At 47.5% G+C, this 15,455-nt stretch overlaps 1 protein-coding gene across 2 annotated transcripts in view; it reads right to left on the bottom strand.

Moving 5' to 3' along the window:
* LRRC41 (leucine rich repeat containing 41) overlaps nucleotides 1–15,455 on the bottom strand; it is a 17,228-nt gene extending 1,773 nt beyond the window's left edge. Inside the window, exons 1-7 of one of the 2 annotated variants that reach the window (XM_026498181.4) lie at nucleotides 15,157–15,455; nucleotides 11,482–11,568; nucleotides 10,752–10,822; nucleotides 3,883–5,026; nucleotides 931–1,191; nucleotides 231–395; nucleotides 41–139 (exon numbers count right to left, since the gene is read on the bottom strand). In XM_026498181.4, coding sequence (XP_026353966.1) covers nucleotides 41–139; nucleotides 231–395; nucleotides 931–1,191; nucleotides 3,883–5,026; nucleotides 10,752–10,822; nucleotides 11,482–11,568; nucleotides 15,157–15,355 — 2,026 coding nt within the window. In that variant the 5' untranslated portion in view covers nucleotides 15,356–15,455. Of the gene's footprint in view, nucleotides 1–40; nucleotides 140–230; nucleotides 396–930; nucleotides 1,192–3,882; nucleotides 5,027–10,751; nucleotides 10,823–11,481; nucleotides 11,569–13,966; nucleotides 14,604–15,156 lie in introns of those variants that run through there. The other variant, XM_057310677.1, reaches the window with a different exon arrangement.

Genomic DNA, 15,455 nt, shown 5'->3' with positions numbered 1-15,455 from the left:
AAGACCCAGGAATGCCCCTGGTTCTGGATGAAGAACTCACCTTGAAGAGTCAGATTCTGTAGCAAAAAGAGCACCTCGCTCTGACAGTCAGCCAGATTCATGTCGTGGAAGCTCAGCCTCTTCAGGGCTAGGTTGTACTCTGCAGGGGGGCAGAGGCCATGGGCCTTAACGTTCCCAAAGAATGATACAAGGTCTCCTACCCTCCCTTTACCAGTCTAGCTGGGTCCTACCTTTGAGTGTCTGTAACACAAGCCCAAAATCTTGGGGAGAGGCAAAGGTGGCACTATCCAGAGACAGCTGCTGCAGAGAACCTGAGGCCTTCAGTACAGAGCAGAGCAGTGGGGCTGGTTGGGCTCCCCGTGGAAATCCCATCTCCAGCTGTTCCAGGCAGTTTTCTGGATGTGGTAAGGAGAAAAGATTCTAGTTGGTCATCTCCCTTCTAATCCCATAGCAGGTGCCATCCTGTTCTTTACAGAGATTCACTAAAAGATTTCATCTACTTGTCACTGAGTACACACAATACATTGGGTACTGTGCTAGGTTCTGGGAACAGAGCACTAAATGAGATTTAGTCCTTGCCCTTTTGGAACTTTTAGTCCAGAAAGACTAGACTACTCAGATAAGCAAACATGAGTGTGCAGAGTGGTGACTAGGAAACATACAGGATCTAAGGGAACATAAAGAAGAGGGTCCTAGATGACCTTTTTAGAGACTAATCTGCCATGGTCACTTCCTACTGGGCTTACAGTGGTCTGGGCCCTCTCCAGGCCATGGTTATCTCTGAACAGCAGGCTCTAAAGAGGGAATGAATTTCATTCCCTCTTTAAGGAATGAGTGGTGCCAGGCCTGGATTAGCGGTCTTCCCACCTTCCTCACACAAATGCACCTGCACATTTGTGTGGACACATACACACACACACAGTGCTTCACCTGGTATCTCCTCATCTCCAATTATGTGACTAGGGGGCCCTGCATTCCCTGGCACAGCAGGGTTGTCCCTCTGGCTGGGGTGGTCAACACGGATAGAGAGGACCCGCAGGAGGGGCAGGGCTCGCACAATGGCACGTGTCAGCTCCAGGATGGGCAGTGGTGAGAACAGATCACTGAGATGCAGGGCACGGAGACGGCATCCAGCCTGGCCTGACAGGGCTCGCAGACTGTCCAGCAGGCGGAAGATGTTAGAGCCCAGGCCTATAGCAGGAAAGAAGTTAGGTCAGTCATGTGGGAGTGTCAGCAGGAGTAACATTCAGAGACAACTCCAGATATTTCTGTTGTTAACTACCAAATCTCTTGAGCTTTGGATCAGGTTATTTAAAATCATTTGTCTCAACTATTTATTGTCTTGCTTTTTCCTCAGGTAACCACCAAACATGTCTACTGTACTGGGCCATGCCCTCAAGCATCAGTGAGGGCAGTTACGAGACAGGACAAGGGGTCGCGGGGGGGTGGGGGTGGCGGGGATCTTGTGCTGCCAGCTGAATGATAGGCCCAGGCCTAGAGGGCAGAAGCAGTCTCTGGACTTTTCTTATAGGTCACATGGAACATCTGAAATCTAAGTGGGGAAGTAGCAATGACCCAGTAGGGAATACTTTAAAGGATTAATTGGGTGGGAATAGAGCAAAAAAGGATAACCACATCCCACAAAAGGGAGCAGGATCCAGAAGGGTTAGAGCAGAGGCTTAATGCCACAAAGCAAATATTATCTCTCCTTGGACTGAGCAGGTTCCTGTGGACTCCTTCCTCCCACAACACCTCACCCAGCACCTAGTAAATACAGTTTTTGCTAGACAGTGGTGAGTAGCAGATCTTATTCCTGCCTATGCAGTCTGGTGAACAACAAAAATGTGTGAGGGGAGCTGGGGGAAGCAGGGTATTGGGGAAGCACAAAGGAGAGGTGCTTGGTACCCAGTCCAGCTTCTATCAGTAAAAACTTTGCAGTTGAGTCCTAAAGAACACAAAGGAGACAGGCTAAAGAGAGGGAGAGAAGTGACTGGCAGGGAGAACTCAGCATACATAAAGGCCCAAAGGAAGAAGAGTGGCAGGCTCCAAGAACTGAAAAGTATTCGAGGTGACGTGTGTGAAGTATGGGGGGGAGGGGTTGTTCAAGACACCACTGCAAAGGTAAGCAGAAGTGAGAGCACAAATGACCTGTAAGTAAATTAAGTATGATGACAGGAAACCACTGAAGGGTTTTTAAGTGAATGAATGAATGGCCTTTGCATAAAAAAAAAAAAAAAAAATTCTTGGGCTACAGTGTAGACAGTGAATTGTGAGTAGGGAGTCAGGAAGAACTGTTGATGAATCCAGGTGAGAAGTCATGGTAGTTTGAATTAAGATGTGGAGATAAATAAGTGGATTTGAGAGATCTTAAAGACAGATATGGTACAAAAGAAAGGATCCAGCTGTCTTCTGGGCAGCTGAGAGCTGTGAGCTCACTGACAGAACGGGGGGAGGATCAGCATGGAGGGAAGATGCATTCAGGTTGGGGAGCCTGTGTGGTTTCTGAAATGATGGTACCTAGTAGTCACCTGGCTAAAATGGTTCTGGAGTTTAGGAGGAAGATGTGGACTGGACCAGTGTCCTAGATTGGGGAGTCTTCAGCATAGGTGGCTTTTGAAACCAAGGGAATGCACAAAATCGTCCAGGAAGTATGTGTAAAATGGCAGACCTCTGAACATTGATAACAAGTAATGTCCAGAAAGGGAGAAGAAAAATTTTGAGGTAGTGGAAATGAGAGTATTTCATGAAGGCTGTTTCATAGCGGGAAATGCCACCAAGAATTAATAGGAGGATTGAAAAGTATGCATTGGACTTAGCAACAAGGAGGACCTTGGAGAAGGAAGGCAGCATTGAGTAGTGGTTTAAAACCTTGGGATTCTGGAATCAGGTTGCCTGGGTTTGAATCCTGGCTCTACAATTTAGTAGTGAGGTTATCCTGGGCAAGCCACTTGACCTCATATGGTTGTTGTAAGCATTCAATTAATAGAATACTTAAATTATGCCACACACACACACTAAGCAGTATATAAAAGTTATTACTAAGGCATTTGAGAAATAAGCTTTCCTAAGAAGGCAAGAGGGTATGGATCCAGAGCGCAGGTAAAAGAGTTAGCCTTAGTTAGGATGGCCATCTCTCCCATTGTGAAAGAGGAAAGATGAGTGGAGATGTAGAATTCTAGGTTGGTTAACAATAACTTGAAGTTCATGTATGATGGCTTCTATTTTCTCTGAAGTAGGAGGTGAAGTCACCTGCTGAGAAAGGAAAAGGGGGAAACATTTGGAAGCAGAGAGGAATCGGAGCTAATGTTGCAAACACAGAAGATTGATGATTGAATGTATAGTAGCACCAGTCTGCACAGTTGTGTGATTTTTCTCCCGTGCTCAGTTAGCTAGGTAGATTGGTGGATTTACCCAGAGTTGAAGTTTGGCTAGCTGGGCACAGCCCAGGTGGGTAAGAACTGAGGACTGCTTCACAGGTTGCTGGTCTGATAAAAATGTGTTCTGTACCTTCCTGTCTGTACAGCTGCTTTGACAGGAATGGGGGGACCCAACCTTAGCCCTGGCTGGGCCTTGCATGCACTATACTGTTCCCACCTGCTTGTGGATTGCCTACCATAGCTAAAATGTACCCATTCTTCAGGTCCTCACTGCCTCTCAGGAACCCCTGCTTACAACTCTAAATCAAGCCTGTAGACATCATGCTCTTCCCCAGCAATGAAAGTCTGCCCCTATTTCATGTGTGTGCTTTCTGTCCCACTATGAAGCAGGCAGGGCTTCATCTGCAGCTTCTTGATCATATTCCCTATTCCCCTCCACAGGACTGGGCACACAGCTGCTGCTGCTGTGCTTTGAGACCCATCCCTGCCCCTGCAGGGCACTCACCATTATAGGAGAGTGTGAGGCTCTCCAGAGACACCCAGGAGCTCAGCAGGTGGCACAGTGTCAGAGCCGCCTCTGTGGAGAGCGGAACTGTGAACAGCTCCAAGGTGGAAATGCTGCGGAATCGCTGGGAGGCCTCCAGTGCTGGAAGCCCCAGGCAGCTGGGATCTGATCCATCCAAAGCTCCACAAGCCACTTCCCCGATCTCCATCTCTTCCCCATCCTCCTTCTCACCAGCCACAATGAAAACAAAGTCATACAGGTCTTCAGACTCTGCACCAGACCCCTGACGGGTGCGAGGACCCTTCTTCCCTGCAGCTCGCTTAAAACGCTTTAGGGGCTTAGGCTGTGGGGCTGAGCTAGCTGGAGCCCGTTTGGATGAGGATGTGGAAGAGGAGGCAGAGGCAGAGGACGTGGTGGCTGGAGCAGAGGGTGGCCGCTTGGTGCCAGGAGCCTCATGGGAGGTTGCTGGAGGGTGCAGATCCCTCTTAGGGTCTGTCCCACCTGCTGTCAGGCTCTCCTGTGTGCTCCGGCGTGTTACCCGGGTGGCAGGTGCAGCTCTAGCTGTCTGCTTGGCTTCACTCTTCCGCCGAGAGGCCATCAGGGCTGCAGCGCATCGCTCAGCAGCATCCCTGCGAGGCCGGCGTGAGCCCAGCAGGAGGGACCCTTCATCTCGGGATGGGGCCCGGCCTCGGGAGGCCTCTCCACAGAGGCGGCAAGGTGGGCCACCAGGGCCTGGCTGCCAGAAGCCAGCACTCATGGTGAGGATAAGGATGAAAAGGGCTGACTCAGGCACGGGCCAGGAGTACAGCGACACCTGGCTGACAGCCCCATGGTGAATAAGCTGATGCAGCAGCTGCCGAAGTGACTGCTGAGCAGCCACATCAGAGAACAGCAGGTGGCGGAACTTGAGGGTGTGCAGGGAACTGGCCAGGGTCTCCAGAACCCTGCGGTTGGGCTCAGCCACCAGCTCAGTTGCACCCTGCAGCATATTGCAGATGGTGAGCTGCCGGACGTGGCGGGAGCTATGCAGGAGAGGTGAGAAGCGCTGGTCACAGAGACGCCTGTCAGAAGATACATCAATGGTCCCACGTAGAACATGGGAAAAAAAGGCCTCCATAAACTTGGCTCGCCAACAGGTCACACTCTGAAAGCAGAGAACATGCCAGACAGCTGTGATACTAAGAGGGTACCTGCTGAACCACCATCATCCCGGGTTCCTCCCTTCCAAAAGCTATTTGCTGAGCCAGGCGACATTCTAAATAATTTACACAAATTCATTTACTCTTCACATCTTTGAGGTATGTCTTACTATTAGCCCCATTCTACAGGTAGGAAAAACAAGGCACAAAGGTGGTTACTGCCTGTGGTTACACAGGTAAGTGGTAGAATCAAGACTGAACTCAGGAAATTTGGTTCCAGAGATTATTTTGCTATAGTGCCTGCCATTCAAGTGAAACAATCCTGTAACTTCTTCCATGTCTGTTTCTAGAACCTGATCTCAACTTTCCATTCTTGTCATTACCACCTTTGTTCAGACCCTTATCACCTCACACCTGACCACTTCATTAGCTTCCTGATTGCTCCCCCATCTCTTTTTCCCCTTCCCAAACTTTTGTGCTAGTCCACTGGATTCATCTTTGTAAAACATGTCTGATTACATTCTGCTTTAAACCGCCCCCCCCACCACCACCATCTATCCACTGCTGAGGGTTAATCTGAAGTTCCTCAGCCTTGCAGGGAAAGCCCTGTACACTATGGCCTCAGTCTATCTGAGAAGCTTTATCTCCCACATCTTGCTCACATGAATGCTTTGCTCTGGCCAAACTGATCACCTTACTGACCCAAACCTGCCTTCTATGCCCTTTCCTACATCTGCCAGAAATGCTCTTCATTGCCGGCTTCCCAAGAGGACCTACTAACATTTCCTCTTGTTAAGGCTGTTCATCTCAGTGTCTCTCTATGTTCCCTTCTATTCCTCTCCCTGCCTCTTGGGGGACTCCTCTGCTACTCTTAATTATTTGAGTCTTAAACATTGGTAGACCTGTCTCATGGTGTTGAGTGTCTTCGCTTGTGTACATGTTTCTTCCCAACCAGATTAGAAATTCTTGGAGATCAGGGTCCAAATCTTAGACTGGTTTTCTCCAAGGCAGTAGTTATCGGCTTTCATGCATAGGAGACTTCATCAGACTATTCCAGTACATTTAGAAGAACTATGAATGCAAGTATTTCTCCACCTTTGGTGCACATCAGAATTGACTGTGGAGCTTTTCTTTTTTGAAAATTCATATGCCAGGTATCCAGACTTGGGAATTTCTTATGTTACATCTGCAGTAAGGCCCGTGCACCTTTGTTTTTTAAACCTCCCCCAGATGATTCGGATGTATAGAAGAAGAGGTTTGCAATTACTGCTCCTTCCCCCGCCACTACCACCATCACAAAAGGACGCACAGACTTCCTTAAGTCCCCATTCTCTCCTCAGGTACAGAAGAAAGTCTGCTGACTTTGATACAGGTGTCATCTCTGCCACTATACTCAACCTCTTGAACCTCTTTCTTCATCTGTAAAATCTGGATAATATCACTTGCTTCACAGGTTTGTTGTGAGGATCAAATGAGACAGTGCAAGTGAAAGCACTTCATAAACTGTAAAATTGAAAATGTTATTTCTGTTACTGCTAATGGTAATAATTAGTCCGGATGGGCAATGTGAAACGGACTTGACGGAGGCAATGCCTGTTAAGCAGGGTGCTTATTCAGCCTGAAGAAAAAGCTAGTGGGGGCCTGAGGTTCCCCAAGACTAAGGGACACTTCTCTTTGGTACTTACCCTACCTCTATGCATTCCCTCATACCAGAGTGATCCTCAATTTCTTTCTGAAGTTCTGAGCAGGAGTTGGACCCCTATGGTTCTCAGCAAAAGTGTCATTCCCTTTGCTCTGGCTATTCCCCATGACACTGCCTGCTGCGGTAATAATTAGGAATGACTTCTTCACGTTTGAGCTAACTGCACGGCAGCAACGAGAGGAAAGGACCTCTCTCACCAGCAACAGTGTGGGGGCGTAGGGGGACCAGGAAAAAATACCTGGCAACCAAATCTCCACTTGGCCTCGAGTGGAAGCAGAGAGGGTATTCCTGAATCCTACCTCACTCTAACACTTTCCTACATATTTGCTGGCCCACACTCACAGCCTTGGAAAACACTTGCAGGTAACCTAGCAAGGCTTTAACTTCACAAGTGAGACATTCTAGCCCTAAAATATGGACAAAGATGTGAACCAAGATGTTGTGGCTATTTCTGACCATAAGGCATGTGGAATATGTAGTTTAGATAATTATTAGTAGTTTTTTTCACACATTTTATTGGTTGGTGAAGACAGTGGGAGAGAATATTTGAAACTGGAACACCCCAGACATGCGATAACTGCAGTGAGAACAGGACACAGTGATTCCAGGGCCACATTGCCTCAACTTGAATCCTGGGTCTGCCATTCACTATAACCTCAGACAAGTCACTTCTCCTTTCTGCCTGAGTTTCATCATCTGTAAAATGAGAAAATAACCTACCTACATCATAGAGTTGTAAGGATTAAATGAGTATCTAAAGTTAGTTACAACAACTATCTCAGTTATTGGTAGACCGTAGTTCATTGCAGTTTATTCCATCACCACCTTTTAGAAGAATCTCTGCTGAAACTTCAAAGCTGAAAACAGCTAAGGGATCTAGCTGAAGCAACTCATTTTGTGGACTTTGTGGACTATCACTCAGGGAGTACAAAGTGATTTAAACACATTCTTTTGGGCAAGAGTAGGGGAAATGAGGCACCACCAAAGAGGTGAAATGACATTTGCCTACCAACACAGTCCTTGACCCATCTACAGCCTGGTGGGTCAGGCACTAGTTGGGGAGGAAGTGGGTGTACAAACTAGGGAAGGCTAAATATTTTCTTGTACTAAACAGAGCCAGCAAGTGTTCACAACCTATTGTCCACTATTTTTCTGATAACAGAAATATTGTTTGTGGAAAGATAAAATCTGTAAACCCATTTTTTCGAGCGTATATGTAAATGTAAATAGCTATAGATAATTGTTTTTATAACATTGAGACAATTCTTAATAGTTTCAAATGCTGGGCTTTTAAAACATTATGCCACCGTGTCATTACATTTTTACCACGATGTATTTAAATGTTTTCAGAATATGACTTTATTAATATTTTGAAAATATGAACGTACTATAATCAAAAATTCCTGCATACTGAATAAATTATTTCTAGCTTTTTGATATTAAGTTGCTGTAATGAACATCTTGAAATCTTCATATTTCAATTTTTATATACTATAAATTCTAAGAAATATAATTTCTAGCCAAATACATATTTTATATGAGTATACATCTTATATATTTTTATACTATATATTATACTTATTTATTTTATATATATATAAGTATGTTATATATGTATACGTAATTTAAGAGTTATACACCTTCCCATTTTTTTTATTGAGATTGAATATTTTTTATTTTATTGGAGATTTTTGTATATTTGTGACTTGTCCCAATCTTTACTTATTCTACTGGGATAGTTTGTCTTATTCCCTCTATCCTCTTATTTTACAAATATTGTTGCAAACATTCTTTCTTTGTTTATGTACCTTTTAAATCATGTTGGCATTTTATATGGCCAAATATGTCCATGTTTTCTTTTTTGATTCTGCCCATTTAATAATTAACACTCTCCATCTTGAGATTAAATAACCAGTCACCTTTATTCTTTTTTTAGTGGTTCTGTGCTTTTACTTTTTACAATTTAATCTTTAATCCATGTAGAAATTATTTTGAGTATATTGTAAAATGAGGCTCTAACTTTATTTTTTCCAAATAGTTAACCAATAACCAGAGAATCCTTTATTGAATAATCCTTCTTTTCCCCATTGCTTTGTCTCCAGAATATCTATTTTATTCTACAGATGTCTTAATACACATACACTAGTACTACAGTTTGACATTCTAGTTCTTTATAAGCAATCAGGGGCTGTCTCTATCTTGTTCACCACCGTATCCCTAGAACCTAGCACGGTGCCTGAATTGAGCAGGCACTCAGTAAGTGTTTCTGAATTATGAAGTTAAGGTTACTGTCATGTAAAACTGGAAAGCAGAAGAAGGCACCCTTTGGAATGACCTCTGTCTAGGGGACTGTTAGGCCACCAATGTTCTGAAATGCTCTGAGACAAGAAAAGATAACAAACTACCAGGAAGCCTGAGACAATACTGGAGAAAAAATCTTACTATAAGTGAAAGATGTTACGATCTCCATCATCTGCTAGTCAACCATACTGCTTGGGAAACACTGGTACAAAGTGAATCTCATGCATCTTTAAGTTTCAGGAAACTTAGTGTTTTCTAATCCTGCATCCATTTTTCTTCTTCATAAGGCCTAATTCCTGTACATAGGGCCTGAGGACTTTCTTGGGTCTTAGCATTATCGCACTGAACCGCAGGAGTTGCGTCCAGATCTAGAAGTGGAAAAGCTGAAGGATATGGAGCTGAATGTTACTGAACCCAGTGCATCCCCAGAAATTAAATCTCCCGATAAGAAATTGTTCTCATCATTTGGCCTCATTCACCATTTAAAGCCCCGTTCAAATACTACTTCCCAGGAAAGACTATCATGCTCCCTTCTCCCTCAACCTCCTCGCTGTCACATCACTTATCCCACCATGCACGATGTATTTGTTTGCAGATTTCCCTGCTAACCATGAGAGATTAGGGACTGTGTCTGTGTTTCCAATAGCTAATGTAAGACCTGTAAGTTTAGTAAATGTTTATTGAACTCAATCTGTTCTGTCCCCTAGTTATGGAGCAGCAGAAGAAATTCTGCTTAAATAAGAGCAAGTTATATCTGAACCAATGAATAATAGAATCTCAGGGCTAAAAGGAGCCCTAAAGTCATCTTGTCCAATGGCTCTTAAAATGCTCAATTTCTTCTACAACACCCTTTTGTCAGGTAGTTATCTAGACTCTATTTAAATGCTTAGTGATGGGAGGCTTCTTACCTCTGGCATTAACTTGTTTCATCACCAATAAGCTCAGAGTTTAAAAATTCTACATTCAGTTTAGCAGAAATTTATTCTCCTTTAGCTTCTACCAGAACAAGTCTATTAATCCCTCTTTTATGTGAGAATCATTCAAATATTTCAAGATAGTTCATGTTCCCCAGGTCTTCTCTTTTTCAGGAAAAACATCTCCAGTCTTCCAAATGTGACTCACGTGATGTGGCCTTGACTTCTTTCTCCATACTCCGGGGTAGCCTGACCACTGCAGAGCCAGGCTGCTCTATCACCCCCGTGTCCTTCAGCTTATATTATAGTTACAGTGATTCACACATTTCAGAGTAGAGTCATTATATGAGCAGCTTTAGCACACTGTTGACTAAACCCCCTTCATCTTTTTTATACAAGTTGCTGCTAAGCCAAACCCCTCCACCTCCTACCCTGAGGTCATACAATTTGAATTTTTTAGACTTAAGTGAAAAATTGGTTTATTCTGTTAAATTTCATCTTGTCAGGTTTGACCTCTGCTCCAGCCCTGTCAAGACCTCTATGAATCTGGGTTCTGCCATCCATTGTGATCACTACCTTTTCCTGTTTTGTGTTGCCTACAAACATGGTGAGCAATCAAGTCACTGACAAATGCCAAATGGAAAGAACCTTGTGACAAGCCCTCAGAGCCAAGAACCCTGTGATAAACCATCTCCTCCCAAATTCACTCCATCCCTGTCCCTGCACTTTACCAGTATCCAGCTTGTGTTTGTAAGCTTTTCCTGCTTTCACGTGCAAAGTCAGGCCAGAGTTCTACCTGGTGACTTAACTTACTTCCAAACTAGAAGGCCTTGTCTTCATCAGCTCATCCCATAGTCGGCGCCAGATGGCCTGAGTGGAGAGGCCTGTGGGGAGAAATATCACATTTACTTGGCTGCTCTCTGGCCACCATGAGTGAAGTACGTCAGCCTTTCATGTTGTCCTGTGGGTACACAGGAGCAATACGGCAGACTAGTAAAGAGCGCTGGCTCTAAAGACAGACTGCCTGGGTTTAAATATCAGCAAACTACACTAGCTGTGTGACCTCGGACAAGATTACTTAATTTTTTTGTACCTCAGTTTCCTTATCTGTAAAACGTAGTTAATAATAGCTATTTCATAGAGTTGTTGAAAAGATTAAATGAGTTTCCCCAGGTAAAGTGCCTAGGACAGCAACTGGCACAACAGGATTAGTTAGATAAATGTTAGCTGTTGATAGATCTGTCCAATGAGGGGTTTGGAAGACAGCACAGTAAAATAGAAAAATGAAGATTCAGAAGATCTGGGTTTTAGTCTGGCTTAGCTATTAATTGTGGTGTGCCTGTGGTTTCACTTTTATTAGTATAACGGGGGTCATTTACTTGCTTTGTGTTTCACTGGGTACGATGAAAAATCACATAGGTGTGAGGGTACTTTTTGAAAAGCATGAAGTTCTATGCAGGTATCAGGTATAATATTTACCTGAAGAACATCATGGTGCCTTGCTTACGATCACTGACTGAGAAAGAGAGAGAAAGACACTTACCTTTCTTGAGGGCAGTTTCCTCAATCCTCTCCAAGTAATATATATTGAGCAGAGGTAAGATGCTTTGAAGTATTGGGCCTGGGAGGGCTACAAAAACCAAAACACAAAGTTTACTTTTTTCTCCCGGGGTTCCAAACATTATTTATCCTACTGGAAAGGAAAACAGAAAAGCAGACTTCTCATTTGGCAAATGGAAACTGTAGAAGCTAACCTAAGTCTAATTCAAACTCTAGTCTACTTATCTTCAGCCACTTAGTTGGCAGCTGGAATTTCAGGGGCATGCACATCTTCAAGGGTGAGATAATAAAGCAAGCTGTTATGCTCATTTAGGAGCTGGTCAGTTCACTTCTGCCCAGCATAATGAACCATTCTGCATTTAAAAGGTCTTATTGGAAATGTGTGATAAAAACCCATCATCATCTGGGCCCTACTAACTTCTCCAGCTCCCTACTTTGCCTCCTCTACTTCAGCGGTACGAAACTACTTTTTTCATTTACCTAACATGTTACACTGCTTTCTGCCTCTGTGCCTTTGTTGTGCTGCTCTCTACCAGGAATGTCCTTGCCATTTTCAGCATATCAACTACTCATCTTTCAAGTATCATGTCCTTTTATTAAGCCTTTCCTGAATTCCCTTCCCACTCTTCCAGGCTGGTGACTCCCATTCTTTGGGCCCCTACTATATCCTGAACTAGTACTTTCCTGTGAACAATAGAAATAATTAGACCTTAACTCTAAATTCAACATGTCATAAAAACAAAACTTGTTCTTACTGATTTCTAGATTTGAGAGGCTTTATAGTATTCTGGCTAAATGGTTTAGTCTCTAGAATTGGACAAAACTGGGTGAAATTCTGATTCTATTACTTAATTATGAATCCTTGGGCAAATTAACATCCTCAAGGCTCCGTTTCCTCAATTTTAAAATGGAGGTAGTAATAACTACCTCATAATATTGTTATAAAAATTAAAGAAAAACATGCTTGTAATCTTTTTAAGACCATGCCTGGCCGTAATAAGCTCACTAAATGTTGTCTATTATTATTCTTATCTGTCAATAGCCTCTCTGAACTGCCAAGAACAAGTCTTAGATCTTAGAGTATACCATATCTAAGGAAAATCTTCCAAAACTTCTATTCTAGGATCTCCCTTTATCTTTACTTGTAGAATAATGGAATCTTGATGTCCAAGAATCTAGTATAATTCTTTGCACACAGTACTCAATGTACCTGCTGAATGAAAGTATTAATTCCCTAAGCTATTACATTAATGTAGGCCCCTACAGCGTTCAAGATAAAGTCCAAGCTCCATATCCTGGCATTTAAGGTATAACATACCTATTCTGCTTGTTTCCTCATTGTATCCTTTCCTGCTGCGTCTATTCACTTTACCCTTCTCTCTCCCCACACAAAGCAACCCTAGTCCACTGCCTCCAGGAAGCCTTTCTTGGCTGTTAGCCCACATTGAGACCTTCCTCCAAAACAGCACTTCTTAGCAGGCCTCCTACTTGGCTCTCCTAAGAGGCCTAACTTGATTCAGCTTTTTCTCTGTGACTGTTTACCTGGGCTAGGCCCATAGGAGCTCTTTCTCCTCCGTCCCTCCAATCTGCTCTGTTCAGCCATCCCCTCTCACAGCCACTGAGGATTCTCATCCCCTATTATCCCCAAACTCCTCTCTTCCTTTCCCCATTCTTCTTAAGCCAGGCTCTTCCTTCTTTCCAGCCTACACCTTCCCAACTCCAGGCCTCCACACCCAGTCCTCTTCCCTCCTAGCCAAGTTAGCATCCTAGAAGCTCCAGGCTGGTATCTTCTCTGCCTTCTTCCAAATTTTTCTGAGGACTTTGCTGAGCCCCCTGCCCAGCTCCACTGAGACTTCTCCTATTCCCCATGGGTCAGCCTGACCCTTCTCCTTTCAGCTGTTGGCACAGGGCCTCCACAATCCCCTCCCCCCACCAGCTTGAGGACTTCTAACAGTCTCCCCCACTGCAGGAAGACACTTGGGCCTCTTCAGGATCAGTGCCCCACCCCCACCTCACCAAGGGCCTTCCCACATCCCTAGGCCTTCTTTAACCAGTCTCCACAGCCTTGGGGCTTATTCCTGGAGGCCCAAACCCCCAAACTCCAGGGTCTTTTCTTCACAGCCACCTCCTCAGACTGCAATCCCCAAAACCCCCAATCCCAGGACCTCAAGCCCTCACTCCTGACCTTACCACGGCCTTCCTCCTGGCAAAGACACTACCACCACTCCTGAGGCCTTCTCCAGAACCCCACCCCCTCACCCCCTTGAGGCCTGAGGCCTTCTCTCCTGCCACTCCCTCCCCCTTCCCTGGGCCCTAGGCCTGGCCTGGATCTCCTCACCCAACTTCAGCCCTGGCTTCTGGACCCCACCCCCTCACACCACCAGTCTGTCAGGCCTGAGGCCTCCCTCATCCCCTGGGCTGGCAGGCCTACCCCCCAGGGACTTCACTCTCCTCTCTTTTGCTCTCACCATCAGTGCTCACAAGGCCGACCCGAGTTGTTCTCATCAGCTGCCAGTCTGGGTCCGGCGGCGCCCCCTCCAAAGCCCGGCCTCCGCGTGCCCATCGGCTGCGGGCCTCCTCTCCGGCGCTACCTGGCCCGCGCCGGCCCGCCCTAATCCCAGGCCCCCCGGGCCGGCCGGTCGGTTCGTCCTCCCCGGCCCCTGCGCCCAGCGCCGCGGGCCCGCCTTTGCCGCTCAGCCTGCGCGCCCTCAGCCCAGGCCGGGCCGTCGGTCCCCGGCAGCTTTCGGGCCCGGGGCCTCCTTTCGCTCGCACTCAGCCCAAGGCCTCCTAGCGGCGACGCGCCCCCTCCCAGCCGGGATCCCGGGGCCGTCGCCCGCCTGGGGCCTCTCTGGCCCTTCCCGCCTGTCCGTCATTCGAGCCTCCCTCGATTGCGGACCAGCTCCGGCCTCCCTTCACCCGCTCCGGGCCCTTCCTCCGCTCAGGCCAATCCGAGTGGCCTCCGGCGTTCCCTGCCCTGCCCGTCAGTCCAGCGCTCAAGCAATTTGGCACCCGAGGCCCCGGTCGTCAGTGCGCTCCCTTCAACGCTGAGTCGTCGGACAGGCCTTGGCGCCCCAAGCCCTTCGGCCTCTCCCCCAGCCCCTCGCTCTCCAATCCTCTGGGCTGCCTTCGCCCATCAGCCTGGCCTCCGGAGTCTCGGCACCCGCGGTCTGTCAAGCAGACCCGGGAGGCCCCGCGCGTCAGTCAGGTTAGGTGGCCCCGGGCCTGGCCTCCTTGCCTTAGGCCGGGCCTCCCAACCTCGGCCCCCGCCCCCAAGCAGCAGGGCCATCCCTGCCCGTCGGCTCGACATCCGAGACTCCCCAGCCCGGCCCGGCCCGGGTGTCAGTTCGGTGCCCACGGCCGGCCCGTCATTCCAGCCTGTCTCCCGGGCCCTGCTAGTTTGGCCCCAGACCGGGCCTCCTGGCCTCGCCCCCCGCGCCCCCCAGCCAGGCCGCGGTGCGCGTCCACCTGCCGATTTGGTCCCCGCCTTTACTCTGTCCAGCCCGGTCAGGCACGGAATTCACGTTCCGACCCGACGGTGTGCCTTCCAGTGCCCCGGGCTGGGCCTTGCCCCAGGCCTCCCGGCCTCGCCCCCCGCGCCCCCCGGCCGCCGGGCCGCCTCCGCTCGTTGCCAGAGGTAGCCCCTCACCCCGCGACTTACCCCACACCCCGCTCTCCAGAACCCCCATATGGGCGCTCACCGCCCGCCCGCACAGCTCGAACAGGGCGGGGGGAGCGCTGGGGCCCGAGGCCGAGCTCTTCGCTGGCGCCGCCTCCCGGGACGTGGCCTCCATGGTCGTTGCCGCCGCTACCTCACAGAACCAGCAACTCCGGGCGCGCCAGGCCTCGGGCGCCGCCATCTTGGGGAGGTGCGCGAGCCCGAGAGTGGCACCCGCGGACCGCCATCTTGAAAAGGTCAGCAGTTAGGACGGTTTCATCAGCGATGTGGGGAAGACTAGT

The sequence above is a fragment of the Ursus arctos genome, unplaced genomic scaffold (genome assembly GCF_023065955.2).
Source record: "Ursus arctos isolate Adak ecotype North America unplaced genomic scaffold, UrsArc2.0 scaffold_12, whole genome shotgun sequence".
Classification (NCBI taxonomy): domain Eukaryota; kingdom Metazoa; phylum Chordata; class Mammalia; order Carnivora; family Ursidae; genus Ursus; species Ursus arctos.
The sequence above is the reverse complement of the archived record's forward strand: the minus strand, read 5'-3'. Positions and strand labels throughout refer to the sequence as shown.